At 31.3% G+C, this 25,891-nt stretch overlaps 5 protein-coding genes across 12 annotated transcripts; 1 reads left to right on the forward strand and 4 right to left on the reverse strand.

Annotated features, from left to right (window-relative positions):
* Positions 1-1,653: 1,653 nt before the first annotated feature.
* On the reverse strand, positions 1,654-5,338 carry LOC126680750 (ankyrin repeat-containing protein BDA1-like). Its single transcript, XM_050375929.2, has 4 exons — positions 4,998-5,338; positions 4,407-4,419; positions 3,685-4,005; positions 1,654-2,391 (listed from the first exon to the last, which is right to left on the reverse strand). Exons 1-4 carry the CDS (start codon positions 5,336-5,338, stop codon positions 2,152-2,154), a joined length of 915 nt encoding a protein of 304 aa, XP_050231886.1. The 3' UTR covers positions 1,654-2,151.
* A 1,116-nt stretch (positions 5,339-6,454) lies between these two features.
* LOC126682666 (uncharacterized) lies at positions 6,455-8,025 on the reverse strand. Its single transcript, XM_050378406.1, has one exon. The coding sequence runs from the start codon at positions 7,993-7,995 to the stop codon at positions 6,733-6,735; it is 1,263 nt and encodes a 420-aa protein (XP_050234363.1). The 5' UTR covers positions 7,996-8,025; the 3' UTR covers positions 6,455-6,732.
* Positions 8,026-8,209: 184 nt separating this feature from the next.
* On the reverse strand, positions 8,210-10,650 carry LOC126681178 (PHD finger protein ALFIN-LIKE 4-like). Of its 2 annotated transcripts, none has more exons than XM_050376619.2 (5): positions 10,435-10,650; positions 10,067-10,099; positions 9,647-9,875; positions 8,937-9,066; positions 8,210-8,692 (listed from the first exon to the last, which is right to left on the reverse strand). In XM_050376619.2, exons 1-5 carry the CDS (start codon positions 10,517-10,519, stop codon positions 8,396-8,398), a joined length of 774 nt encoding a protein of 257 aa, XP_050232576.1. In that variant the 5' UTR covers positions 10,520-10,650; the 3' UTR covers positions 8,210-8,395. The 2 variants fall into 2 exon arrangements, with proteins under 2 accessions (XP_050232576.1, XP_050232577.1); XM_050376620.2 differs by having other exon boundaries at positions 8,210-8,689; positions 10,435-10,649.
* Positions 10,651-11,731: 1,081 nt separating this feature from the next.
* On the reverse strand, positions 11,732-15,780 carry LOC126681177 (nuclear transcription factor Y subunit A-3-like). 7 transcript variants are annotated; one of them, XM_050376612.1, is made up of 7 exons: positions 15,556-15,780; positions 14,438-14,507; positions 14,118-14,288; positions 13,621-13,730; positions 13,477-13,548; positions 12,448-12,603; positions 11,732-12,335 (listed from the first exon to the last, which is right to left on the reverse strand). In XM_050376612.1, the coding sequence occupies exons 3-7, from the start codon at positions 14,239-14,241 to the stop codon at positions 11,955-11,957; spliced, it is 843 nt and encodes a 280-aa protein (XP_050232569.1). In that variant the 5' UTR covers positions 14,242-14,288; positions 14,438-14,507; positions 15,556-15,780; the 3' UTR covers positions 11,732-11,954. The 7 variants fall into 7 exon arrangements, with proteins under 7 accessions (XP_050232569.1, XP_050232573.1, XP_050232568.1 ...); XM_050376616.1 differs by having other exon boundaries at positions 14,118-14,307; XM_050376611.1 differs by having other exon boundaries at positions 15,465-15,780.
* Positions 15,781-23,015: 7,235 nt separating this feature from the next.
* On the forward strand, positions 23,016-25,837 carry LOC130015494 (uncharacterized). The gene is made up of 3 exons (XM_056105754.1): positions 23,016-24,270; positions 24,361-24,807; positions 24,899-25,837. Exons 1-3 carry the CDS (start codon positions 23,118-23,120, stop codon positions 25,735-25,737), a joined length of 2,439 nt encoding a protein of 812 aa, XP_055961729.1. The 5' UTR covers positions 23,016-23,117; the 3' UTR covers positions 25,738-25,837.
* Positions 25,838-25,891: the final 54 nt, after the last annotated feature.

The raw sequence follows: 25,891 nt of genomic DNA on the forward strand, positions 1-25,891 counted from the left end.
TTTATACATGATAGATATATTTTTGTTTTTTGAGTTGTATATAATGTGTATAAAAGATGTTATGTTTGCTATATATATATATATATATATATATATATATATATATATATATATAGTTAATGTATTTTTATATATTAAAATTTTAATATTTATATTAGATTTATTTTTTATGTTATTTATTTTAAAAATGTAAATTTTTAAGTGTACATAATGGATATATTGACGATGCATATTTTATACATGATAGATTTTTCAAATGTACATTAATAGATACATCTATGATATAAAATTTATACGTATCTGGTATATATCTGTACTGTAACTATAATTCACAAAATTATTTTTAAAAAAAATATAGCATTTGTATATTCTTTTTATTTTTAAGATTTAATATATTTATAATTTTCAAATTAATATTGATATTTTAAAATTTAAATATTAAATAAACATATATTACTAAAATAATTACACAAGATGCACTTCATAAGTCAAATATATTATATATATAAAATTTTGTTTTATTGAAAATACAAAAAAAACTCATATTAAGTCTACAATGACTCGCGCATCTCGCGCAGGTTATTGCATTGGGTGCACCAGCAAAGCTGGTGCACATGGGCACGCTGATGTCATGATGATGTCAGTTTAAGTGGTGTTTGTGAAATAATTTCTCAAAAAATGGTGGAAAAGTAATATATGGCATATAAATTGTATTCAGTGAAAAGAAAAGTCCTTTTTTGGTATTTTTGTAATTTTTTCTTTATATTTTATTTCTTCAAAACTATAAACTTGGCCTTAATCGTTTTTTTTATATTAAGTTTAAGAGGTAAAATAGATCTTTGTTGACAATTCTATAAAATCTTAAAAGGTGTTTTTTTACGGAATTAGAGTTTATATTAGTATGGAAAAAAAGTGCACAATAAGTCTGTAAACCTCACTAAAAATAATATATGAATTTTTTTAGTAATTTCATGGCTGGTCTAATTATATATTCGCTTAATAAAAATTGAAATAAAAAAATAAGTGAATGGTATCTAATATAGTAAATTATTTAAAATTAAAATTTAAAGTAGATATTTTCACCTGCGCATCCCGCAGGCATTGACCTAGTTTATCTATATAATTTCAAGCTAAACTGAACTAAATGTGTTGATTTCGTTTGGTTTTTGCACGCCTACAAAGAAAAATCAAGAGTGAGACTTGCTTTATTTAATTTCCAAGAAAAAAAGTACATCAATTGCTGACAATTGCACATAGGAATTGGGCTTAATACATAGTTTGACCCCTGAACTTGTACCCTTTTACCCATCTAACCTCCAAACTTAACGTCTCACCTATCGAACCTCTGAACTTGTTAAATAACTCAATTTGACCCCCGAACTTGATAAATACGTAAACATTGAACCCCCTCCGTACACAATTTCTTTTAGAACGTTTCAAGTGACAGGTGGACACGAAGGGTTCAATATTTGCATATTTATCAAGTTCAGGGGTCAAATTGAATTATTTAACAAGTTCATAGGTTCTATAGGTGAGACGTTAAGTTTAGGGGTTAGATGGGTAAAAGGGTACAAGTTTATAGGTCAAACTATGTATTAAGCCTAGGAATTGTTCAACTGTAAATATATACATACATGTATGTTCATAGCATTTTCAAACTCCACCTCTTGGCTGATCCACCACCACCATCACAGAACCTATTATGTATATATTGCTTACAATCCTAAACAAGAAAACTATTACATGGATTAAACTAGCAAACATTTTCTTGATTAAAAAAAATCAAGAACTTGAACATATAAAATGCAGCCATAACAAAAAGAAACACAACCCAAAACCATGTGTAAGCAGCAATAAGATGATCAACAGCTTCATCATCGGGCGCTTTAATCGCTGCAAGTGTGACTACATAAGTAGCAGATGTAAAAAACAATGTTATACACATATCCATCAGCAAAATCCACATGTAAACCTTTTTCTTGACATGAATTCCACTAACTAGTAAAATAATTGTTGCTAAAGATGCACAAAAGGATATTGTGTTGTTGAGGATGAACTGATGGTGCCTTGCTTGATTAGTATAGGCTAATTTTGAAGTTCCTGCTTTGCAGTTGTGATTGTTCCTTGTGATGTAGTGCAATCTTTATTGTCTTATTCCCATACTCCACCTGGTGGATTTATGGCTGCTTGGAATGCCATTCCTGCTATTACTGTTGCTACCACCATCAGATTTCCTCTGCTCTTTTCTAGCCAATCTCCACCATTTTCTGAGTTATTTGAATCTTGTTGTGATGGGTAGTCTTTCAAATTTGTTGGGTGTTCTTTGAAGATTGAAGATAATGTATTAGCTTCCACTTTTATTTTAGGTACTGAAAGCAAGTACTTGATTGTCTGCAAACATAGACAATTACATTATTTTCATTATTATTTTAAACATGAATCTATACATGTTTTGTTCATCCGGTCCTTAAACTATTTTTTGTCCTTATATGGTTCTTCAATTTAGCGAAAAATTATTTTCAAATCCCTAAATGATAAAAACGACGTTGTTTTGTTATTTTTGAAAATGCAATTTGTTACCCTAAACAGCGTTATTTTTGTCAGTCAAAAATCAAAAATGATTTTTCGCTATGTTAAATGACCAGATAAGGATAAAAAAATAGTTGAAGGACCGGATGAAAAAAAACATATATAATTTAAGGACTTGAAAATGGGTTATTCCTTTAAACATCAAATCAGTGATTGAATTGGTACTGGCCATTAGTTCATAATTCAACTGATTTACCGGTTCAACCAATTATAATTTATATATATATCTATATATATTATATATATATATATATATATATATATAGATATATATATATATATCTATATATATATATATATAGATATATATAAAAGCACGGATGGGGGGACATGTAAATTTACTGAATAATCCTTTTCAGTTTACTACTAAATAAAGATTTTATAGTCATTAACTAATTAGTTATTTAATTAATCATTATTATAATTAAAGTCCTAATTAGAATAGGTAGCTAAATTGTCTCCAATTTAATTTTTAGTATGTAAAAAATAACTAAATTAGTAGGAATACCTATCTTTTAGTTTGATTGAACTACAAAATTAAAATACTGTATTTGGTTAATATATTATTATTTAAATTTCTATCTTATTATTTTTTAAGATAGAAATTAATAAAATTAAGTTAATTATGGTTATTATGGTTATTATAAAACCAAAAAAAATTCAGTATGGAAAAAAATTTAATAACCGAATATATTATATTTACTTTTACAAAAATTCTTAACTAATTTAATATTAATTATAAATAAAAAATTGATATAATTATACTAAATTTACTAATATGTTCATTGACGAGTTACGTTACGAGCCACGTGCATAGCACGTAATGCGAAACTAGTATATTAAAAATTAGTAAATGTATCGGACTGTAGCTGATAAATAGAAAATCATATAATTTCTACGACTTTACCGTTTCATGATTTCAGCTTTTTATATCTTTCAGTTCAAAAAAGTTGGATTGTATTTTTGATTTTTTAAAGAAGAATTGAGTTATACTGATTTCTACATATTCAATCACTGCACGTGTTTTATTGGTTTGTTACACAAATAAAATGGCGCAACTTTGTGCTATATAATTATTCAAAAATGAAGATATACCTCAACTTGTTTCATAATCACAGCCAATTGCAAGATATTGTTTCCATCATCATCCATAGAGTTGAGAATTTCCCCATCGCCATTTTTTCCCAAAAATGTCACCAGCAATTTCAGCGCTTCCAAATGGCTATATTCGACACACAAATGCAAAACTGTATCACCACAGTTCGTTTTCGCTCGAACTGACTCAGGACAAGCACCGATTAACCTCTCTATAACCTCGACCCGTCCTCTCATAGCGGCTAAATGAAGAGGGATTCTTCCATTTTGGTCAGCAACTAAGCAGATTCCCGCGTTGATACTCAATAAAACATCGACACACTACCACATAAGTCATTTTCGGCAACAGTAGATAAATATTGCATAATGTACAAAAACCGTTGCCGTAAGTCTACTGCAACGGTTTTAAATCAGCTACATTTGCGGCCGTTGCAATAGGTTTTAATAACTATTGCAACAAGTTTTTTAATCTATAGTAATAGAAATAAAACCGTTGCAATTAATAGCAAAGGCAGCAGTTTTAAACCTCTTCTGTAAAAGTTGAATAATGTAGTTTACGCAACAATCTTTTTTATAAAGCAACGGTTTATAAAGTATTTTACTTATATATACTATTTGCAATGGTTTGACTAAAATTTTAAGCAACAATTTATATAGAAAAGACAACGGTTTTTATTTGAGGAACCGAAATTAAAAACTGGATTATTCGATAAATTTAGAACCAGAAAACATTCACTAAAATTGAAAACATAAGATAGTCACTAAAATTCGAAAACGGAAAATATTTAAAATGTGTAAATATAAATCGGAGGCGATAGATGCAAAAAGATAATTAGATATTTCCCTAATTGTTGCGATATAATTATTCTAAATCTATTTTTTAAAATAAAAATATAAATTATGGGGTTATTTGACCCAAAAATGAAGAGTTTTGGGGTTAGTCGCTCAAAAAAGTATAAATTGGGTTGGATGACCCCGTGTCACAAGTTCAGGGGGCGCGTTGACCCTTTGTTCATACTACTATATAACAAAATCCATCAACACATATTATATTCCACTTGATTAAAGATTATTCAAATTAACATTCGAATTAGATTTGCAAAATGATTTTTTCATATAGTTAAACATATAATTTGGTATAACATAATAAAAAGCAACAGTTTAAAAGTGTTGTTAAATTCAGTCAACTGTTGTATATTCGTAAGCTAATGCAACCGTTTTCCATATATGCTGCCTTATGTTGTAAATTTTAGAGTTTTGTTAATTTCTGTGCAACGGTTTTAACTGTAACCTTTCTGTTGCCTTATATGTACTATTGCAACAGTATTGATAGTGTTGCTATGTTAGTGTTGCTGAAAGTGACATATGTGGTAGTGACAATCTCTGAATTTCCTTCAGCAGAAGCCAAATGAAGAGGAGATTGTCCTTGAGAGTTCAACTCAGCTGCGAGATTCGGCTTCTGATTGAGAAGAGATGCAGCAAAATCGACATAGCCGAGCAAGCAGGATATGTGCAAGGGAGTTTGAGTGAAGGCTGAGAGTGAAATTCTGTGGAGAATGAGTGGATCTTTTTGAAGTAAAATGTTTAGAGTAGATGTGTCAAACTTCATTGATGCTTCATATAGGTTCTTTATGTCATCTTCTTCTGACCGCATTTTATTATTGTAGCGCTTCTGTTAAGGTCGTGAGATCAAATTTTTTCGAAAAAAACCACCAAATTTTGTTCTTCCCAAATATATATAAAAAGAAAGTCCAGTAACTTGATTCACAAGCAAAATAGAAGAAACTGTATTATTTGACTATTCACCAATCTTGGCGTGTAAAGAATTGCTTGGGTAATTTTCACTCGGTTTCTAGTTCTTCACCAAAATTCTTTTATTTCTATTTGTAACCATAAATATTATGACTTTTAAATAAGATAATCCAAACATGTTTGCTTTCTCTTTAAAAACTCTTCAACAAATTTTTTCTTAGAAAATAATAAGTGACTTTAAAATTGATTTAACATATGTAAAGTAGTTACAAGTGAGATAGATCTGTAACTAGTCTTTAAAATCCCGAAATTTATTCTTCAGGAAATTCCATATAAAATAGTTTATGGATTCCTTCCAATTTTCTTATTTTATATTAAAATGTTTACCTATGAGAAGCAGGCCCTGACTCTTTGAATTTTTAGCCACTTGTTTAACAAATATTGAGGAATTGATAAACGAACGGTAACTAGTATAAGACTATAAGTTGTCTCTAACGATCTAATTTCTCCTTTTGCTGCAAACATCTCACTCTAATCTCCATAATCATGTGTTGTTATACCTGAAAAACAATAAATATTGCAAGGAATAATAGAATTCAAAATAATATGCATAAATAATACCAACTACATAGATACAATCATTGAATTTGAAAACTGTTTCGAACTTGGTTATCAAATCAAATCAGATGATGAGCGTCTCCATTGATGTACATGCATCACTTATAAACATGGCAAAAATAATCTCATAAAAAAGGAGCAATGACCTTTTGAAGGAGGACGTTTAACTTAACGGGAGAGAACAAAAACCCCACAAATGAGGATTTATTTTACAAATTTGCTTCTAGTTCTCTGTTAATTATACTTTGAATCGCTACATTGCTGTAAGAACATGAGCATCGGAACAACAAATGAAGAATTAAAAACTGACTCGCAATTTACGAACCTGAACCAACCTCAAACAAACATTCATGCACAAAAAACACACACACAACACAAGCCATGTAACTCAACAGAGATCTGTTTCAAAAACTCGACGACAAAGATAAGAACTGGTCTTACTTTCAATGCAGCAAAACCGAAATGTAATCACCTACAGCGTTAATAATCTATGACCGCAATCAAATTTTCCGCAACTAAACTTTCATCTGAAGGATGAAATGTCCGTTTTTGCACAATATGAGAACATGAGCATGCCGATCATACTACTAAGGCCTACCTACGGAGCAGTCAAGCTTAAAACCTATGACTTCAACCTCAAAACTACTACATAATCCGCTCAGACAGATATATTTTTTCCTAAGGATTAGGCAAAATAATATTTTGTGCATATGACATAGATCCGTTATTCGCAGCACCCTCAATCCCAAGGATTGAAGTAATCATGTTGTAAATATGAACATTCTCAAAAGACGGAACCTTCCGGCCCCTAGCGAACCGAGGACCATGACCAATAAAGATACTTCTCATAGAGAAAACAACATTGTCATAACCATGGGCGCCTCCACACTCTTGTCGACTTCTTTTCGTCTGTTCCACCTTAAAAGCCTCGTCAATAATCCCTACTATCGGCGTAATCCTATCACTTGATGCATAATGAAGCCTTTTAGGCAGATCTTTCTTAAGATACACCTTCAAATGCTTTCCGTTTTTAACTTTTCCGGACTTCAACCCTTTATTCATCTTGGCAACAACATGCGATGAAGGTACACCTGAAGGTGGACGAATCGCAAGCAAAGGCGTATAGGAGTGAACCCAATCAGCTGGAATTCGTATCCAAGGAGCTAAATCATCTAAAAATATCAACTTTTTACCGCATGTACCGACCATACCGTGATCACCAACCATAATAACATTAACATCGTCGAAAACGCCTCTCTTCTCTAATCCGTTAATCAACTTCCCAATCATTCTATCAATTCTAGCTACAGCTTGAGTTACCCGAGGATCATCAGGACCCACTTTATGACCCTGATGATCAGGGTCCTCAAAATACAATGTCATGAACACAGGAATATCATGACTAGGCAAATCAAAATAACTCAAAATCTTAGCAACTCTATCCTCAAATGGAACAGAAGCATTATAAAACCTACAATAATTATCAGGACAATTCCAGGAACCTTTATGCACGTCAGACCCGGGCCAAAAACAAGTAGCAGCTTTGAACCCATTATTAGCCGCAGTCTCCCAAAGTGGCTCACCGAGCCACCACTTGGGTTCATGGCTAGCCATATTAAAATTCTCACCAGTGTCGGGATCAATAAAATGGTTATCAATAATTCCGTGATAAGCAGGGTAAAGACCGGTTACAATAGAGTAATGATTAGGAAAAGTGAGTGTAGGAAACACAGGAATCAAACCGGTTTCAGCTTCCGTGCCATCGTTGATAAGACGGTGGATATTTGGCGTTGGAGTCTTCCATTGGTAACCAAATCGGAATCCATCTGAAGATATCAAAAGAACTACTGGATGCTTAAGCTTTTTCAACGAACGCGATGTCGTGGAGAGAGCAATGCAAGTGATGAGGAGAAGTGAGATGAGGATGATAGTTGAATCCATAAGCTTGATTTTTGCACACAGAAATAAGATTCAAACTATATTTAAGTTTTTTGAATTAAGAAAGGATCATTTTTTTCCTCTATTCATATATTACTATATTTAGCTAATCTTAATTTTCTCCGACTTTCTTCTATCCAATTTTGGAAGTTTCTATCTATGTTCTAAAATTAGCCAAAATAATAAAAGAGGTATCATACATAAATCAGAAGCAATGTGACGGTAAAAATCAACCATTGATATAAATTTTTCCAAATTAAATTGTAATTAGATTGTCCAAATTTCAAAAATAAAAAACCAAACCAAAAAGAAAAAAACTACATAATTTGAACACCCCTGGCTAAGAAACAAACTGATTATGCAACACAGTTAGTAGAGTTCAGTAAAAGAGCTCAACCATTTATCAAGGGCGAACTCTCTTGTTGTTGCACGCAGGGCACTTGAACCGCGCAATATTCGCAGCTTTAGCAGGAGTCACATTGACGCAGCCACCATGAAACCACCTCTCACAGATATCGCAGGCAATCCAGAATTCCTCAGTATCGTAAATTCTCTCACATAAACCACACGAGGCTTCTCCATGCTCTTCATCCTCGTCATCGTCATCTTCCTCAATGCCTTCATCTAAGTACTCTTCTCCTCGAGGTGGCGCTAAAGGTTTTGAATACTTTGCCCGAGGTTCCTGTTTTTTGCCTCCCTGCTAAGATTTGGCGAGCCAAAAAGGAAAAAGTTAATTACTAATCTTTAACATCACGTGGTTAGAATCAACCGTTAGACTACATTTCATCTTATTATACACGAAACACAAACTCCTTAACACTACTCTTTACACTGCCCACGGACACTCGAGACTACAACTGAAAAAGGTGGTATATCAATGGAATTTTAATAACCAAAAACAAAAAAAAAGTATCATGCACAATATTAAAGTGAAAGGAAATTACCGCTTTGGAGTTTGACTTGGGTGTATTGCGATTGGCGCCAGATGACTTTTTCGTCGCTTGTGTCTTCACCTTGCCACTCACAATTTCGAATACTGTCGGAGTATCGTTAATCAATTTAAAAAGTTCTGCCCTGCATCACAATGAAGAGAGATATCATAATGAATTCCTGTACAGAATCTGCTGCTGATTAATAAGTTTATGTAGCAAAATAGCAGATGATCAGCTCCTTCAAGATTAAAGTGGAAATTACTACACAACAATCAAACTTTCAGATCAGTACATATCAATATTTACTAGCTGACTGTCAGTTATTTCGCTTGACATATAAATTGAGAATAGCGTTATTTCACATGACATATAAATTGAGAATACCATTCCGAATATTACGAGCATTTTGATGTAATTTTACAAGTTAAACAGCAATCCAACTCAGGTAAAAACTAAAGTTCATTCACAAAGGCTTCTCTTTATTAAACTTGAGCTCGACTTTAATGATCATTAAGTAATAGGTGCGTAATTAATGCATCTACAACCTATGTAGCATTGGATACATGGCGAAACGGTGTTATTTTAAGGTTTCTTGTGTTAAATATGAAGTTTCGTGTCCGAAACGCCAAGTTTCGGACACGTTCCCAAAAAAGGCAAACGTTGATTGAATTAAATGTACGTGCTACTTAGTCTACAACCAGTCAATTCAAAAGGTAAAATACCTGCTAGCTTTGTCAAATCCGAATCTGGCACCAAAATAGAAGGCCACAGAAAGCAGCCATGCATCACTATGAACAGCAACTAAGGCCAACCACTCATTTCGTTGCATGCCGTCCCTTGCAAAGTTAATACCGAGCACAGGCTCAGGAAGCTCGGAAGGCACTTCTTCAGCAGGTAACCCGACTTCCCATTGCTCACCGGGATAGCCATACAAGCACTGATTCTCTTTGTCTGAATGTACACCATAAAAATTAGTTCTACAGAAACAGAATTACAGATAATGTATTGCATAGCATATTCATAAAATCCAATTTCAACATTAAATTGATAAATAAAAAGTGAAAATTACTAAACAAATAAACTTTTAAATTAGAATTTAACATAAAGTACTTCAAATAAAGTTAAAAAAAAACAAATCTTACTTGGATCACACTGCCGAACAAACACCTCAACATCTGCAAAAAAACAAAACAAAAACACATTAAGAACCCTAAAAAAAACAATGAACATTACCATAAAAAACACAGCTTTCATAATTTATGAATAATTTCACAGCTACCCAACAGCTTCAATTCCAATTTTCAGATTTTCTTGGCATCCAAACATGAAAAAAATACCATTAAAAACAAGAATATTTTCACACAGATAATAAAAAAATAAGCAAAAAACAAGAAAACGAAACCATCAAAACCCTTTAAAATCTTTAAAACTTTCACACAGATATTAAAAAAATTAAGCAAATTAAAGCAGTTTAAACAAATTCAAGAAAATATACGAAATTTGTGAGTACCAGTGGTAAGAGCTTTGACAATGCCACCATGTCTGCCTTTGAAATCTTTAAATACTTCTTCAACATTACGTCCTCCACCTTCCATATCTTTCAAAATTTTAAATTGAATTACAGTCAGTGTTAAAATATTTTTTTATAGAATGAAAAAACTGTATTTATAATTTTTTTGGAGTTTTTAATTTCAGTGTTTTAGTCGGATTGGGTAATTTTTTTTGTTTAATGACATTATTTGTTTTAAGAGTATCAAACGACTAGGACTGTCTTTTCATTAGTAAACTTATTTTTTAAAAAGTGAATTATATTAAAAAAAAAAAAAACTTATCATAAGTTGTTTTAAAATTCATAAAAAAAAAAAAACAATTATGTATGTTTTCGTCAACTAATATTAGTTTTAAAAGTATGATCTTTTTTATAGAAAAAAATAAAAGAAAATTATGATCAGAAATATTTAAATAAAAGATTAATTCATAAATTGCAGTAAATTGACTTTTCCTTGTTAATGTGATATTGAGTGTTTTACAAAGAGTTTAAAATCCATATCCTTGACTTCTCAAAAAAAATCCATATCCTTGTCAAAAAAAATTGATAATATTATTAATAAAAAATCTTACGCTTTCGGAGACTACTTTATTGAGCAAAGTTTTGTCATGATCTCTAAACTTATACATCTGAATAAATTAACTCACATTTAGTTATTTTAATCGATTAAAAATAATATTTTTAAATTTTAAATCAATTCATCTCAAATTGTATAAACTAGATGCGTTCACGGCTGCAATGATGCAATTTGAAAGTTAATTAATCTAAAAATAAAAACTATTATCCCTAATTAATCAATTGTTCCATATATGTAAATTTAGGGACCATGATAACACTTTATTCCTACTTTATACTATAAAAATCATGTTATTCCACATCATATTGCAGTATAGGACAAATACTACATCAGCTACTCCCTCCATTACTTTTTATTTTTGACTTTAGCTAATTCACTATGATTAATAAAATGATTTAAGAGTAATTTAAATGACTTGAACAATTTTATATTGAAATCTTAAAAGACCAACTATGCTATACATTTTCTTTATCTTAATTTATTATAAGAGTCTTATCTTAATCTCTTTTTATTGTATAGATTCAAACTCCATTGTCAATTGTCACTAACAAAAGAAAAGAATAATATATATTGGGTGACTAATACTTTATATCTTGGTTAAATAACAAGGATAACAATAAAAAAAGGACATAAATATCTTTGGAGATAAAAAATTTAATGAACTGAATGCAAACATGAATATAGTCACAGCCAAATTGGAAATTTATGTTCAAAATGACATCAATTCACAAGTATTTTACAACCACATAAAAAAACAAACTTCAATACAGCTAAAAATCAGACTTTTCTCTAAAGATTTCAAGCCATGAAACAAATAAAGTTTAATTTCAGAAGTAACTGAGCCAAGGATGACTTCCCAAAGGAACATTAGCAGTTGTGTCTTGCACACACTGCTAAAACGGGTTCACAGAAGAACCGGAACATGATGATGGCTTCCGCCGACATGCATACCAGCCGAGTGTCCTTGTAGGGTCCCCAGAAAGTGAGAGGGGTAGCCTGAGAATTTGAATTCTGGCTGCTGCTGGAAGATATCATCGCCATTGGACACACTCGTGACCTCGGAGCAAGAAGTGGTAGAAGCACCGTCTCTGTGATGTTCATGCTGCTGATGAACTTCAGATTCCGATATGTTTCCGGCCAAATAAAGATGTGTGCCTGCACCATCCAGTCCATGGCTTGTGGGAATAGAATCAGATTCCTGAAGCTTTTTGGCATTGAGAAACCTCCCTCCAGTACCTCTAGCCCTCCTCAATGCATGAAGATGACGCGATTCATGAAGGTACGGCTACAGAAATTTCAGATAATGCTCCATCATTCAAACAACCATATCCCTGTACTAGTATGGCTCGGTAGCACCAGCATATGTAACAGGACAAGCAAAATCGTAAAGCACATACCTTACGAGCTTTAATGAGCTTGTTTTGAGCCTCGAGCTTAGCACGGTACCTTCTCCTCCTGAGAATTGCAGCATACTGTTTTGCGTTGACATAAGTGGGTTCATCTTCTGTAAATACAGGAGGTAGTGGCACGCGAGAAGAGGCCATTCCAAACATCTGGGAATGATGAGTTTGCAAAAATTTCAACAATAGCAACATGCCTTAAATAAACATGCGAGTCGTTAAGAATGAGAAAAGTTCAGATTCTGATACAAGATTTAATTAAATATCAACCATCATCCATACAAGCAAACAGTTATACTCATATTGTTTAACCATTTCTGCATAAATTCCTTGAAAACTCAGCACAAAGCAAGTTCTGGGAGCATAAGTAACTTTTCCGACCTTAAAGGATCAATAAAATAAGAAAAGCAAAAAAGAATAAAAACTAAAGGAGATGCTTAGTTATAAAGGAAAATAAAATAATATGGCATCACAGTATGGATTTCCTTTCTAAACATTGGAATGTAGTCAGGGTGGACATAATATCTTTGAGCAAAATCAATTTAAAATGACAAATAATCTGGAAAGAAAAGGGAAGTTCTAGAGTTCCCGAATCAATTGACAGTGCAGGGCTTAAGTGACTGTTGTGGTCAGGAATACGAAAAAAAAAATAGCACATTTCGATAGGACTGCAAGACTCGAGAGAACGTTATCTAGTTTTCATTTATAGCTGACTCAAAAGAATCAAGACTGTATTGGTATCACAAGAATTTCAAACTTTATTTTACTTCAAACAATCTAGCTCTAGAAGCACTAGCAGCTCAATCCACAAAAGACAATTTCACTAATGTTTAAAACAATTATCCCTACTCCCTAAATTCAACAGAAATCATAAATATAGTCTTTAATAAAACTTGTAGATGTTCGGTTAATTCTACCACTTGAATATAGGCTTGGTTTTGAATACTAAAATATACTCCATAGTTTCTCGATAGAATTTGCATAGTGAAAATCATGTTTTTGGAAGCAGTATATTCAGTGACTGACCATTGTTTGAGGTCCATAACCTGCCAGTACTCCACCATAGTATTGTTCAGCAAAATGGAATGGGACACGGGCCTGAGATGGGAAGAAAATATAAGATTTCATTTATTCTCACAAACCACAGAACAAAATCAAGTATCAACTTACAAATGACTGGATATAGTCAACTTGAGAAGGGACGATAAAATCTTGTATTTCCATTGATGACACTAATTTGGCATGGCCTCCGTCGGCCTTCTGATGAGTTTCATTAAATCCTAACCAGCCACAATAAATAGGAACTTATCAGCAAATAGTGACAAAGTATGTCCACTAATTGAATGAAAGAAGGGGACAATACGCAAACACAATTATGCGCTAAATAAATAATCTGATGGTTTAATAGCAAGTGCTCGAGAAACACATACATGATAACAGTAACCAATAAGCCATCAAATAGATCATATGAACTTATTAAAGAAAAAAAATTACAATTTGCTAGATTGATATTTAACAAAAAGCATGTATCTCGTGGGCACCACAAATACCAGAGAACTGTAAAAGTTTCATTCAGTTCAACCTTCGTGATATACTAAAGGCTAAAGGACAAATAAGATAAACATGAACAGCTGATTTTTCGAACTACATGTTTTATACATGCCTACCTTTTCCCATGCTACCCACTTCAGGGTAAGATTCACCAGTCGACTGTGTTGAAGAAGAATCTTGGTCTTGAAACTGTAACGACGTCTTCTTGGAGCCATAAAAATGCTGTTGCGGAACTCCCATTGTCAAGCCTAAACTTTCAGATAAAGATGACCGATGAACTGTTGATTCTGCAGAATTCCCAAGTGACTGGCAATCAATAAAGTACATAGAAGTTGAATCGGAAGAACTCATACGGTCATACCAGAATCTTTCTTGCACAAGTTTCGCATTTTCATAAAGAAATATGTTCAACAAATTGCAAAGTAGTAAAACTCACCGAGACCTTCAAAGATGACTAAGGTTGTACTCTAGATCCTTTATCGACCCGCCTAAAATCCAGTTAAAATCTGCCACATAATACGCGATTTCAATTGAATACACTACCAGAATAACAGTACAATAGTTTTTTCTTCTTTTTTCATCCTAAACAGTAAATACTCTGGAATTCTGAAAACAAACAAACTAATAAACAGGATAACAAAAAAATACGAGAAAAATCCAAGACAAAGCATGCATTTCAAAAACCCCAAAAATAAAACTGCCAAGAAATGCACAAAATACAGAAATTATTATAAGTTTATAACAATTGAAACATGCAAGTCTCATTACTCTATGCTTTTGTTGACTATTCAATCATCAATGTAGAAACCAAAACTTAGTAAATAGCAAAAGACGGCCGACACAAAGAATCCAGGACATGCAACAGAGGATTCACTATTCTGATTAGATAAGATTCTAAGCCATCTCATGCAAAAACCAATTCCTGAAAATTAGGAACAAATCAAATAACTACAACATAGATCACAGTAAGCATAGAATCTGATCATTCAAAATCCAAACTTCAAGCAACTAAATATCTGATCAGAATTCCAATACTAAAAAAAAAACATGAACTCACAGCACACATGCAAAACCAAGAACTAAAGCGTTGGTCAACAATTTGCTAGGTCGTGAATTCAATTCTTACCGCAGATGCTTCCCCTCCACAATTATCAAATAAAAAAAAACTCAAAAACAAATTCAAAACACTCCACACAACATTAACACAAACTAAACCAATAATTCTAACACAAAGAACAAAACCTTCATCGTCCAAAATATAAATAAAAAAGCCCCCACTTCACTTATCAACTTCCATAACACAATAATGAATCATTCAACTAAAAAAACTGGATAAAAACAACAAAATTTACAGAAATGAACCTTAATATATTATAAATACCCTCTTCAAAAACAAAACTAAAACCCCTTAACCCACTAAAGAAAATTAAAAACCAAACATAAAAAAAATATAAAGCTCCCACCTTTTCTTTATTTCTCTATACATATCAGTTAAATATAGTTTCTTTTGGTTAATATCTTTCAGTACAATACAAAAACTGAAACTTTGCTTACACCATCAGCATCATCATCATCAAAAAGCTCGAATCTTTTTTCACCATCACCACCAATTACCTCCACCCGGCCACCGGAGACACCATTCCTAAAACTACTGACTCTTTACATTAATGCATAAATACAAAATGGGTTCAATTTTTAAATGATTTTTGTTGGATTTAATTGGCAATTAAGTAGGTCTGGTGTTTGTCTTTTAGCAGTGATGCTATGCTACAGTCTTTTATGATGATTTCATTTACTGAGTTCAGTTTTAGTAGTAAAATATTTGAATTTGTAGTATTCTCTCTTTTGCCCTTAGCCGCCTGCTTATTTACACTTTTGGGATTATAGTAATTAAATATTAATGAATCATTATCCACTCTCTTATTTTTAATTCTCTATGTACTTTTGCTAATATTTTTTAAAAGTGGTAGTTGATTTTGATGAGATGTCAAACTCAATACATGGTTATAATATTTAATTAGATGGATGATTACATGATATAATTTAGTGATGATTTGAGACTAATGTTATTATAAAGATTAATACCCAAATTTTTCATAAGTATCAATTATATAAATTGAATTTTGATGGTGATTCATATTTTATTTACGAATATGGACTAATGATTTTATACTCCATAACTTTATGGATAAATTCATCGTAATTGGGACTAAATATTTTTTCGGTATACTATGACTGGAGGACTCGAATTATAAGGAATTGCTACTCACGTACTATTGTCATCGTATAATCTATAGTTATATTTTATAGTAATCATCAATTTAATTTAAAATGACTCACTAATTTATGCTGATGGGTCATTTAATTGTGTATTATTCTTTCATTGAACATTAGGTTTAAAAAAAAGTACATTTTTCATAAATAGTTTTAATTAATTTAGTTTATCTCATTACTTTTATAAGAAAATAAATAATAAGTGCACATTAAAGATTAACCAATTGTATACATTGTGACCAATAAAATTATAATCCAAATGGTTGACAGCGGTGCAGCAAACTATTAGATCGTGGTTCAAATTTTTTCACAAACACTTCCCATTATCAAAAACAAAGTTGTATACATTGTCTATTGGCCTAATACCTTAAAAAACCCCGACCTTTTAGCCCCTTTTCAATCATACCCTGACGTTGTAAATTTGTCAATTTTACCCTATTTTGCATTTTTGTGTTTCAATTGTACCCTAAAATATTAAATTAATGCCTTTTTTATTTGAAAAAAATTTAAAAACATTCTCCACGTCTAATATATATTAATTGCATGTTTTTAAAATTTATTTAAATTTTGTTAAATTAATTAGGAATTTAAATTAGTGTTAATTTGATTATGGTTTTTAATTAGTTTTTAAAAATAAAGGACTTATTTGTACTTTTTTGAATACAAAAGAATTTAATTTCATCTTTATACTTAGTTAATTGAATGATTTCATCATTTAAGTAAAAAAATTAATAAAAGTTAAAAAATTGGGGTACAATTGAAAACGGAAAATTCAAAAGTGGGTAAAATTGACAAATTTGCAACGTCAGGGTAGAATTGAAAAAAACATTAAAGGTCGGGGTTTTTTGAGTGATTAGGCCTTGTCTATTAGCTAGCTAAGAAATTATTAAATGTGTTTTTTTAATTTAATAATGAGTTTTTCTGGGCGGATTTTAATTATAAAATGTAGCTTTTAATTTTTTTATATTTTATGTCTTTTCACTTGAGTAAGATAGATCTTTTTACAGTGAGCAAACCTCTAATCTCACTTTTAAACCGTTATAGTGTGGTTTTAATCAAGCATAAATTAAAAACTGGATTACTAAAAACCGCGATTTTTTACTACTCACCGCCCCCACACATTACCTTTTTACCCTTTTCTTTAACAAAAAAAAAACAAATCCTCTTAATTCATTCAAACCTATCAAATGAATATCATATTCAACGGTGTAAATGTTAAATTCCGGAGGAGATAGAGGTCAGGAATTGCCAATAAACATTCTATTTTATTTTATTTTTATCGTTTTAATGTTTTTTAAAAAATATTCTGGGGGGACGTCCCCGGTTCGCGTCAGCCAGGAGGACGGACGTCCTTAATCGGCGTCCGTCCTCCGGGCTGATGCGAGCCGGGGACGTCCCCCGAAAATTGGAATGTGAAAATGGGAGACGTCCCTTTATGGGACGTCCCCCAGACGAGAGACGTCCTAATGGGGCGTCTAAGGACGTCTGCCCATCTGGGCCGACGCCCCCAGTTGGCATCGGTCTATATGGGAGTTAATAAAAAACATTGAAAAACGCTGATTTTACGTTGGAAAAGTCGGAAAAAAAGAGTTGCGAAATGTCGATACTCGTTACTTGACGAATTGTAACCGTTATTCGTCATTTTAATCGACGTATTTGAATGTGATTGAGAGTTTTTTTTAAAGAAGGGCAAAAAGGTATTTTTTTAAGGGTTGTGTCAAGTAATTAGGGGCGCGCGAATAGTAAAACCCATTAAAAAATGCCTCACCAACTAACATGTGCTCCTAGGATATTTAAATGAGTTTTACCGTACATGTTGTGTAACATAATAATTTCACTTCATCTATCTATCTATATTTATATTATATATAACAGCACGGATGGAGGGGGACATGCATATTTACATTAATGTGTTTTTCATTTATAAAATTTAATTATTAATTAAAAATTATTAAAATAATCATTAAAATTAGAGTACTAACTAAAATAAACTCTTATATTAAGATAAGTTCGGGTAATAAACAAAATATACTATTATGTCGAGATAATTGTATAGAGTACTAATTAAAATAGACTACTTTGACTATTTAATGATTACTATTAATTATTTGTTAATTGTATAGAATTCTAAATAAGATAAACTATTTCAATAAATTACTATTTTAATTTTTACTTTATATTTTCTATTAAAATTATATATAATTATAAAATTTGAGTTCTAATTAATTTTTTTTAAACAATTAAAATAATTATCTAAATTTTTTAATAAGATAAACTATTTCAAATTAATTATTATTTTAAATTTTATTTAATAATTTGGCGAGTCACACTACGAGTCGCGTGTAAAACACGTAAAGCGATACTAATGTACATAAAAATGTAGAAATTATAGGCAGGAAAATAATATTTGTACAATTCATATTTTTTATAAATTGGAATGAAATAATTCAAATTCTAGGAGCATTGTTCATTTAGTAACCTATCACAAAACAATTGATTAAGCATTTAATAAAGGCCTGATCATTAGAAAATGTCCAACTTCTTCGATTTTTATTGTTTATGATTTAATATTTTAAAATCTCTAATCTAGCTAATATTTTAATTTTTAATTTTAATTATAACTAGTTGTTTAAATTAGAAATGAAAAAAAATTCGTATTTGGAATTTTTAATGATAAAAAAATGCAATAATATGAAGCAATTTAAGGAATATATTTATAAAAAATTATTCTAATTTGTACAGCTGGTTACAATTGAAACTAAAAATTAAAATTAATTAAAATTGATGATTTAAAAGTTCGGAACATAAACAAAAAAATAAATAATAAAAGTGCGATATTTTTAGATGATTAAACCTTTAATATACCCTATAAAAATAAAACATTTGATGTTCCATTAAAAGTTTAAAAATAATTATTTTCATTATTAGTTATTAAAAAATATCAAATATTTTTTTAATCTTTTCATATGTATATATAAATACGTCAATTTTTTATATTATTAATTTATAATGATTTATTTAAAAAAATTAAAAGATATTTTAAAATATGAATAATTTAACGATAATTAAAAAATCAATCTTTTACGAAAGTATAACTTCTTTTTATTTTTTTAAAATGGAGAAATAATTATTAATAAATTAAAAATTAATTATTCAATATATAAATTAGCATTCTTATATAATTCCAAATTTAAAATAAATTTATATATCTTCAATTGGAAAAATTAATTTAGAAAAATTATAATTTCCATAATAAAATAAAAGTGAATTTTAAGCAACAAATGTTCAAAAAACAGAGCCTTAATTTTGCTTCCCTAGAACCAACCAACAACAGCTATGCAAAGAATAAAGGCGACACTCTTTTTACTACTTTGCCCCTTCCATACACGAATTATTACTTCATACCCCTACCAGTATTTACTTCTGTTTTTTTCTCATGCAATATATGAATTCTAGAACATTCGGAGTGCACTGATTGGTTCGCATTCAGATTTATGTGTGGCTTAGTGCAATTTTGATCCTCGATTATATCACTTTGTTATGTATTACTCCTCAACTATTATAATTTTCCATTTTACATTTAAAATTATACCTTTTTTTTTTTTATCAATTTAACCTCCAAAGAACGTAATTTTATCTTATTATCACTTCTCATCTGCTAACATGGAAAAATATATACATTCAAATGTAATTGAACACGTCAATTAATTTATTTCACCTACTAATTATATTATTTTTATTCTATTGTACTCGTTAATAATTATTTTAATCTACCACATCTTTTAATTTTAATTTTTGACTGATTCTTCTTTTTAACTGCTCAATTTTATAATAGTAGCTTTCACTCATATTAGTTTAACTTTAAACAAATGGTCATAATTACACAGAATCAAATATTATAATCTGATGTGTAATAAAAAAAAATTGAAGCAATATCTACTAAAATATACTCCAAGCTCTTATACCTTTGTTAAAAAAATAAAAATAAAATAAGGTCTTATAGGTGGGTTCCGTAAAAAAAATGAGAGAAAATTTTAGATTATATATTACTGCTTATGAAATGTGTACAATACTCTTTTCATTTCATTTCATTTCAATAGATGTTTTAAGTTATATTTTTATTCTAATTTATTTAACGTTTTCAATTAACTACCTTGCAAATGAGTGTTGGCCCGGTTGGCAACACTCGTGTTGCATCTTTCAGAGGATGTGGGTTCGACCCATCCTTTTACACTCAGTAAGCTGAATTAAAAAAATGAATAAACCTGTTAACTCCCGCTAACACTTAATCTAGTGTAATTCTGCATTTGATAAAAAAAAATTAATCACCTTTTAAAATATACGAAGCCAACACAAATTTGAGAAAGTTATAATAAGGATAGAATATATTTTTACACATATACTAATTACATTTTTTAATCTATATGCATAATCCTAAAATCTCAATTAAAGTAGAATTAAGGGAGTAGTATGTTAGAGATAAAAGTGAAATTTTAATTTATTGTACTACACTTTACCTTCTCACTTTTGTTTAAAACAATTTTTTTTCATCTATATCCAAACAACATAAAAGGAAAAAAAATCAAAATACATTTTATATTATTTTCATTCCTCTCATTTTCTTTCCGTCCTTTGTTTTTTTTTTCAAATAAAGGTTATAGTTGGTTCCGCCGGTGATATATACAAACATTCGGTATTAAAATTAAATGGATTTAAAATACAATTCGACAATATTGTAAGATAGTTACCCAACAATTATATGATTAATTATGTCATTGTTGGAGTTAATAAAAATATACAGGAACGTAATGGTAACAACATTGTTTTTAGAGACATGATAAAATTGATAAAGTCAATAATTTTATAGGTTCATTGACTCATTTGTCATAACTTTAGGGGCTTTTTATAAGTAGAAATCAAAATGATATGCTTGAAGAAGAAGTTTACATAGCTACTCAACTTTAGTATTCCATGACCAAAAAAATGGCCCCTTTTACATCTGTTTCTTTTGAAAAACATAGCTTTAATAACAAGCTAGGTCATAGGGAGGGGTTAATAACACATGATTTAATTTCATAAAGCATTTATTTAAGGGTGATATGACCTTGTGGATAAAGTGGAAGAAAATAAGTTTATATTATATACAATCATGCACATCTTTTAAAATATAATATTAAATATATTGCATTTTAAAAAAATGCAAAAAATAAATTAATTAAAGAAAATACAAAAATAAAGTAAAGAATAGTATGCAAATAACAATTCTCAATTAAAATGAAATATTTAAAAACAATAACATGTCAGACATCTACAAATTTGAGATTTAAACTAAATCAAGCTAGATATATAGATCGAGCATATTTTGATTTCAAAATAAAAAAGAATAGACGATTTTGAAAATCAAAAGCATAATCAAAATTTTTGATTTTGCAGTCCGAGGTTAAAATTTACTAATTAAGTTGATGTCATTGAAGTTCACAATTAAAAGGTTTATAATGGAATGTTATAAACATATTCAGAAAATTCAATTTACCTGAATTTTTATTAGAGAAATCATTTTTCCAATCAAATGGATGTGAGACTTACAATTTTCCCATAAGTGAAATACACAAATTGGACTAAGCAATAAAATTTTATTGTTTTTTGAAAAATTCCATTTTACTAGCCAACTTATGGGGTTTTTTCCCAAATAATTCCTACTTAAAAAAAAATTTCCCATTTAGTGCCTCCCGCTTGAATCCGCAAGTCATACTTGCGGATTCAAGCAAAAACCTCCTTAATTACCATTAAGGAGGTCATTAACTGATTCCCTGTGGGAATCAGTTTGACCCCTGACGAGTCAAGGGTCAAACTGATTCCCACAGGAAATCAGTTATGATTCCCGCATGGGAATCAGACCTGTCTGATTCCCATGCGGGAATCAGTTCTGATTCCCATGCAGGAATCAGACATGTCTGATTCCCACATGGGAATCAGACTAAATGTATCCGCAAGTATGACTTGCGGATACATTTAGCTATATAAGCAGCCCGGGTGTGCATTTTCAGCACACCCGGATGCCACACCCACCTTATTTATTTATTTTTTTTAAAACCTTTTTAATTTTTTGATTTAAATTTACAATTCTATAATTTACAAATATCGGAGCTAGGAATTAACAACGTATCGGAGCTAGGCGTTAACGACGGACAGCGTATCGGAGCTAGGCGTTAATAACGGATAGTGTATTATTGCTTGTGGACTATAAGAGGTTAGTAAATATTTTATTTTAATTTAAATATAAATTGTTAATTAGATGTTAATAATTAATTTCAATTGATATTTTTAGAGTATTTATTATAACTGTGAATATTAAAATTAAAAATTAGTCAAATAATAAACAAAATTTTAGTATGTTAGTTTAATGTTTAAAAAAATTAGAAAATCCTATTTGTGAATTTATTGATTTATTATATAGTATTTATAATGTAAAATGGTAAGTAAGTATTATCATTATTAAATAAAATACTAGAATCAAGTATAATTTTAAAAAATGGCATGATTTAAAGAAATAGTATAATGGATAATAATAAAAATTAATTACATTTTAGTAAAATGTTAGAGATTAGTAATTTTTAGAAGAATTTTTCTATTTTATTTAACTTTTAAAAATATTAAAAAATTATAATAGTTAAAAGTGAACTCATTTTTATATTGTTAGTTAAATATTAGAAATAATTGTTATAATTATTTAGTGCTAGTAAAATGTGATTAAAAGATGCTTTGTATTTGAAATTGTTATCTTAATTTATGGACAAATATTAAATATAGATAATTAATTTTTTGTAAAAAAATGTGTAGTAATGTCGACACTCAATGTATCCTTTCTGATATGGTTCGATGGGCAAATTGTAAACTCCCCCCGTGGAGTAGAATATCACGGTGGTTGTCGAGTGGAGATGCCACTCAGTGAACGAATGAATTTCGATGAATTGGTTAACATTTGTAAAAGAGCAGTTTGTAGCGGACCGAACTCTACTAACTCAGAAGTGGAGATTACACAAATTTTATTCAGACTGCCTAAATTTGTAAGGGGTGAAGTAGATTCGTACGCACTCTTTTTAGTGCAGGACAATAACCATTTATTTGGAATACTAACCGAATCTATGAGATGTCCGAATCTACGAATTATGGAGTTCTACGTTGAGTACCGGATTTTGGGTGGAACTGAAATTTCGCTGGATAATTTGGAGTTAAGCGATTCGAGCGAGTCAGAGTGGGACAGTGAGTCAGTAAGGAGCAGTGACGAAGATGAAGACGAACACTTTTATGAGAGCGATGAAGATGATGCAGGAGACATCGACGCCGAGTTAGAAATGGCCAATTCGGGAGAACAAACTCATTACCAGTCGCAGCTCCCTGAACACGTTAGTCGTGTAAATGTTGACGATTTCGTAGTTGACTTGAATGAGGGTGAGACCCCGAATTTTACTTGGCAGCCAGGAATGGAGTTTCAAACGGGGATGACCTTCAAAAGTCGCGATGCTGTTCAGACCTGTGCAACCGCTTATTCAATCGCTATGGGGAAGGAGCACCAGTTTCATCGGACTACCCCCAAGACAATCGTGTTTGTTTGCCGACACAACGAAATCTGCGGATGGTGGTTGCGAGCAACCAAACTACAGGCAAATCATACATGGACCCTGACAAAATATATAGGGCCACACACGTGCGATCATTTTATGACAGGTCGCGACCATCGAAACTTTAAGTCTAATCAAATCGTAGAATTTATCAAGGACCTGGTGTTGGAACAACGCGACATTCGCATCAAGACGCTGATGGCTGGTATTTGGGAAAGATTTTCTGTAATGCCTACCTATAAAAGAACTTGGTTAGCTAAGGAGAAGGCAATATGCAGCGCCTACGGAAACTGGAAGGACTCTTTCGCCGAAGTTTGTAGCTTCATGGCCAATGTGAAGGTCACAAATCCCGGATCATTCTGGCATGCAGAAGGTACATTTTTAAGTACAATCTGTATTTTATTATGTCCATGCCAAGACAATTGTGTTCCGTCTCTAATTATGTTCAAATTCCATTAAACAGGCGATCCAATTTACACAAACCACTCGCAAAATCCCCGAGTGAGAATGTTTCGCAGAATGTTTTGGACCTTCTACCCGATGACAGCTGGATTTGCTTTTTTGAAACCTGTGTTATTCGTTGACGGGACTCATTTGTATGGAAAATACACAATGACCTTGTTGATCGCATCGGCGATAGATGGAAACAATCACATAATGCCACTTGCCTTTGCACTTGTCGAATCGGAGAGCGCAGCAAGCTATGAATATTTTTTGAGTCATCTCTGGGAGCATGTTATCAAGGAGAGAAAAGTGGCAATTATTTCGGATCGCGCTGGTGGAATAATAGCTGTTTTGAAGCGTCCGGAGTGGGCGGGTGTTTCTCACATATTTTGCATAAGGCATTTAGCGAGTAATTTCAATACTCATTTCAGAGATAAGGATTTGAAAAAACTGGCAGAAAAAGCAGGTAAAATCATTGCGCTTTAATAATCTATGTTCGTATATTGCGATAATATGGAAAAATTGAATTTTTTTATTAATTTTTTGGCGATGTACAGGACGTGCTTACCAGAAAAAAAAATTCACACGGTATATGAAAATTATGAAGATCAAATCGCCTGATGGGTATAAATATTTGATGAATAAGGAAGTATTGAAGAAAAATCAGTGGGCAAGGGCGTATGACGTCAACGGACAACGTCACAATGCGATGACAACAAATTATGCTGAGTCTGTTAATGCGACGCTCAAGAATATCAGAGGGCTGCCTATCACCGCAATGATTGAAGCTATTTTCCGTAAGCTTGTCGAAAAATACATTTCCCGTTGGAAATTTTATAAGTCATTGATCGACAAGAACATTGAGTACACGCCAATCTGCATCCAAATATTGCGAAAAGCAGGAGACAAGTCTCGTACTCATGTTGTCCAGCCGTATGACATGACCACAATGACGTGTGAAGTGGTGACTAAGAAGAATAATCATAATCAAGCCGGCGGAAATGTCCATACAGTAAACCTCCATAAAAAAAAATGCACGTGTGGTAAGTTTCACCAGCTGAAGGTGCCTTGCTCTCATGCTATGGCGGTGTGCTTAAAGGAGAATTTGAACCCTCATGACTACATTGGGTCGCACTATCGGAACCAAAACGCAATCCAAGCTTGGAGTCACGTTTTTCATTCATTACGTGACCGTGAGCGTTGGATAAAACCGAACGACCTCCCGTTTGTGCCAAATCCTGGCTGGGCTAGAAAGAAGGGACGACCAGTAAATCAACGGTTTAGAAATGAAATGGATCAAACTTATAGAGAGGACCGTAGCCCAAATTTTTGTAGTAAATGTGGAAATAGGGGCCATAATGCCAGAACTTGCACTAATAGGATTAGAGATGCCTAAAATGATAATCTGCCATGTAATGTCATTATTTTCCTTTCATGTAATGTTGTTTTTTTTCCTTCATGTAATTTCACGATTTTCCCTTTATGTAATGTCATTAATTTGTTGTTAATTTAATGTATTTATTTTTTTTAATGTAATGTCATTATTTTCA

The sequence above is a fragment of the Mercurialis annua genome, linkage group LG5 (assembly GCF_937616625.2).
Source record: "Mercurialis annua linkage group LG5, ddMerAnnu1.2, whole genome shotgun sequence".
Classification (NCBI taxonomy): Eukaryota; Viridiplantae; Streptophyta; class Magnoliopsida; order Malpighiales; family Euphorbiaceae; genus Mercurialis; species Mercurialis annua.

What these genes read in the sequence shown, in the direction of transcription:
- LOC126680750 (XM_050375929.2), bottom strand. Translation starts at nt 5,338, where the DNA reads ATGCGGTCAGAAGAAGATGACATAAAGAACCTATATGAAGCATCAATG. An exon ending in TGATTATGAAACAAGTTGAG is followed by an intron (nt 2,392 to 3,684) that starts GTATATCTTCAT and finishes CTATGTTTGCAG; the next exon opens with ACAATCAAGTACTTGCTTTC.
- LOC126682666 (XM_050378406.1), bottom strand. Translation starts at nt 7,995, where the DNA reads ATGGATTCAACTATCATCCTCATCTCACTTCTCCTCATCACTTGCATT.
- LOC126681178 (XM_050376619.2), bottom strand. Translation starts at nt 10,519, where the DNA reads ATGGAAGGTGGAGGACGTAATGTTGAAGAAGTATTTAAAGATTTCAAA. An exon ending in TGTCAAAGCTCTTACCACTG is followed by an intron (nt 10,100 to 10,434) that starts GTACTCACAAAT and finishes GTTTTTTTGCAG; the next exon opens with ATGTTGAGGTGTTTGTTCGG. An exon ending in CCAAGTCAAACTCCAAAGCG is followed by an intron (nt 8,693 to 8,936) that starts GTAATTTCCTTT and finishes GCCAAATCTTAG; the next exon opens with CAGGGAGGCAAAAAACAGGA.
- LOC126681177 (XM_050376612.1), bottom strand. Translation starts at nt 14,241, where the DNA reads ATGGGAGTTCCGCAACAGCATTTTTATGGCTCCAAGAAGACGTCGTTA. An exon ending in AGTGGGTAGCATGGGAAAAG is followed by an intron (nt 13,731 to 14,117) that starts GTAGGCATGTAT and finishes GTGGCTGGTTAG; the next exon opens with GATTTAATGAAACTCATCAG. An exon ending in TTGACTATATCCAGTCATTT is followed by an intron (nt 13,549 to 13,620) that starts GTAAGTTGATAC and finishes TTCCCATCTCAG; the next exon opens with GCCCGTGTCCCATTCCATTT.
- LOC130015494 (XM_056105754.1), top strand. Translation starts at nt 23,118, where the DNA reads ATGTCGACACTCAATGTATCCTTTCTGATATGGTTCGATGGGCAAATT. An exon ending in ATCATTCTGGCATGCAGAAG is followed by an intron (nt 24,271 to 24,360) that starts GTACATTTTTAA and finishes TCCATTAAACAG; the next exon opens with GCGATCCAATTTACACAAAC. An exon ending in AAAACTGGCAGAAAAAGCAG is followed by an intron (nt 24,808 to 24,898) that starts GTAAAATCATTG and finishes GGCGATGTACAG; the next exon opens with GACGTGCTTACCAGAAAAAA.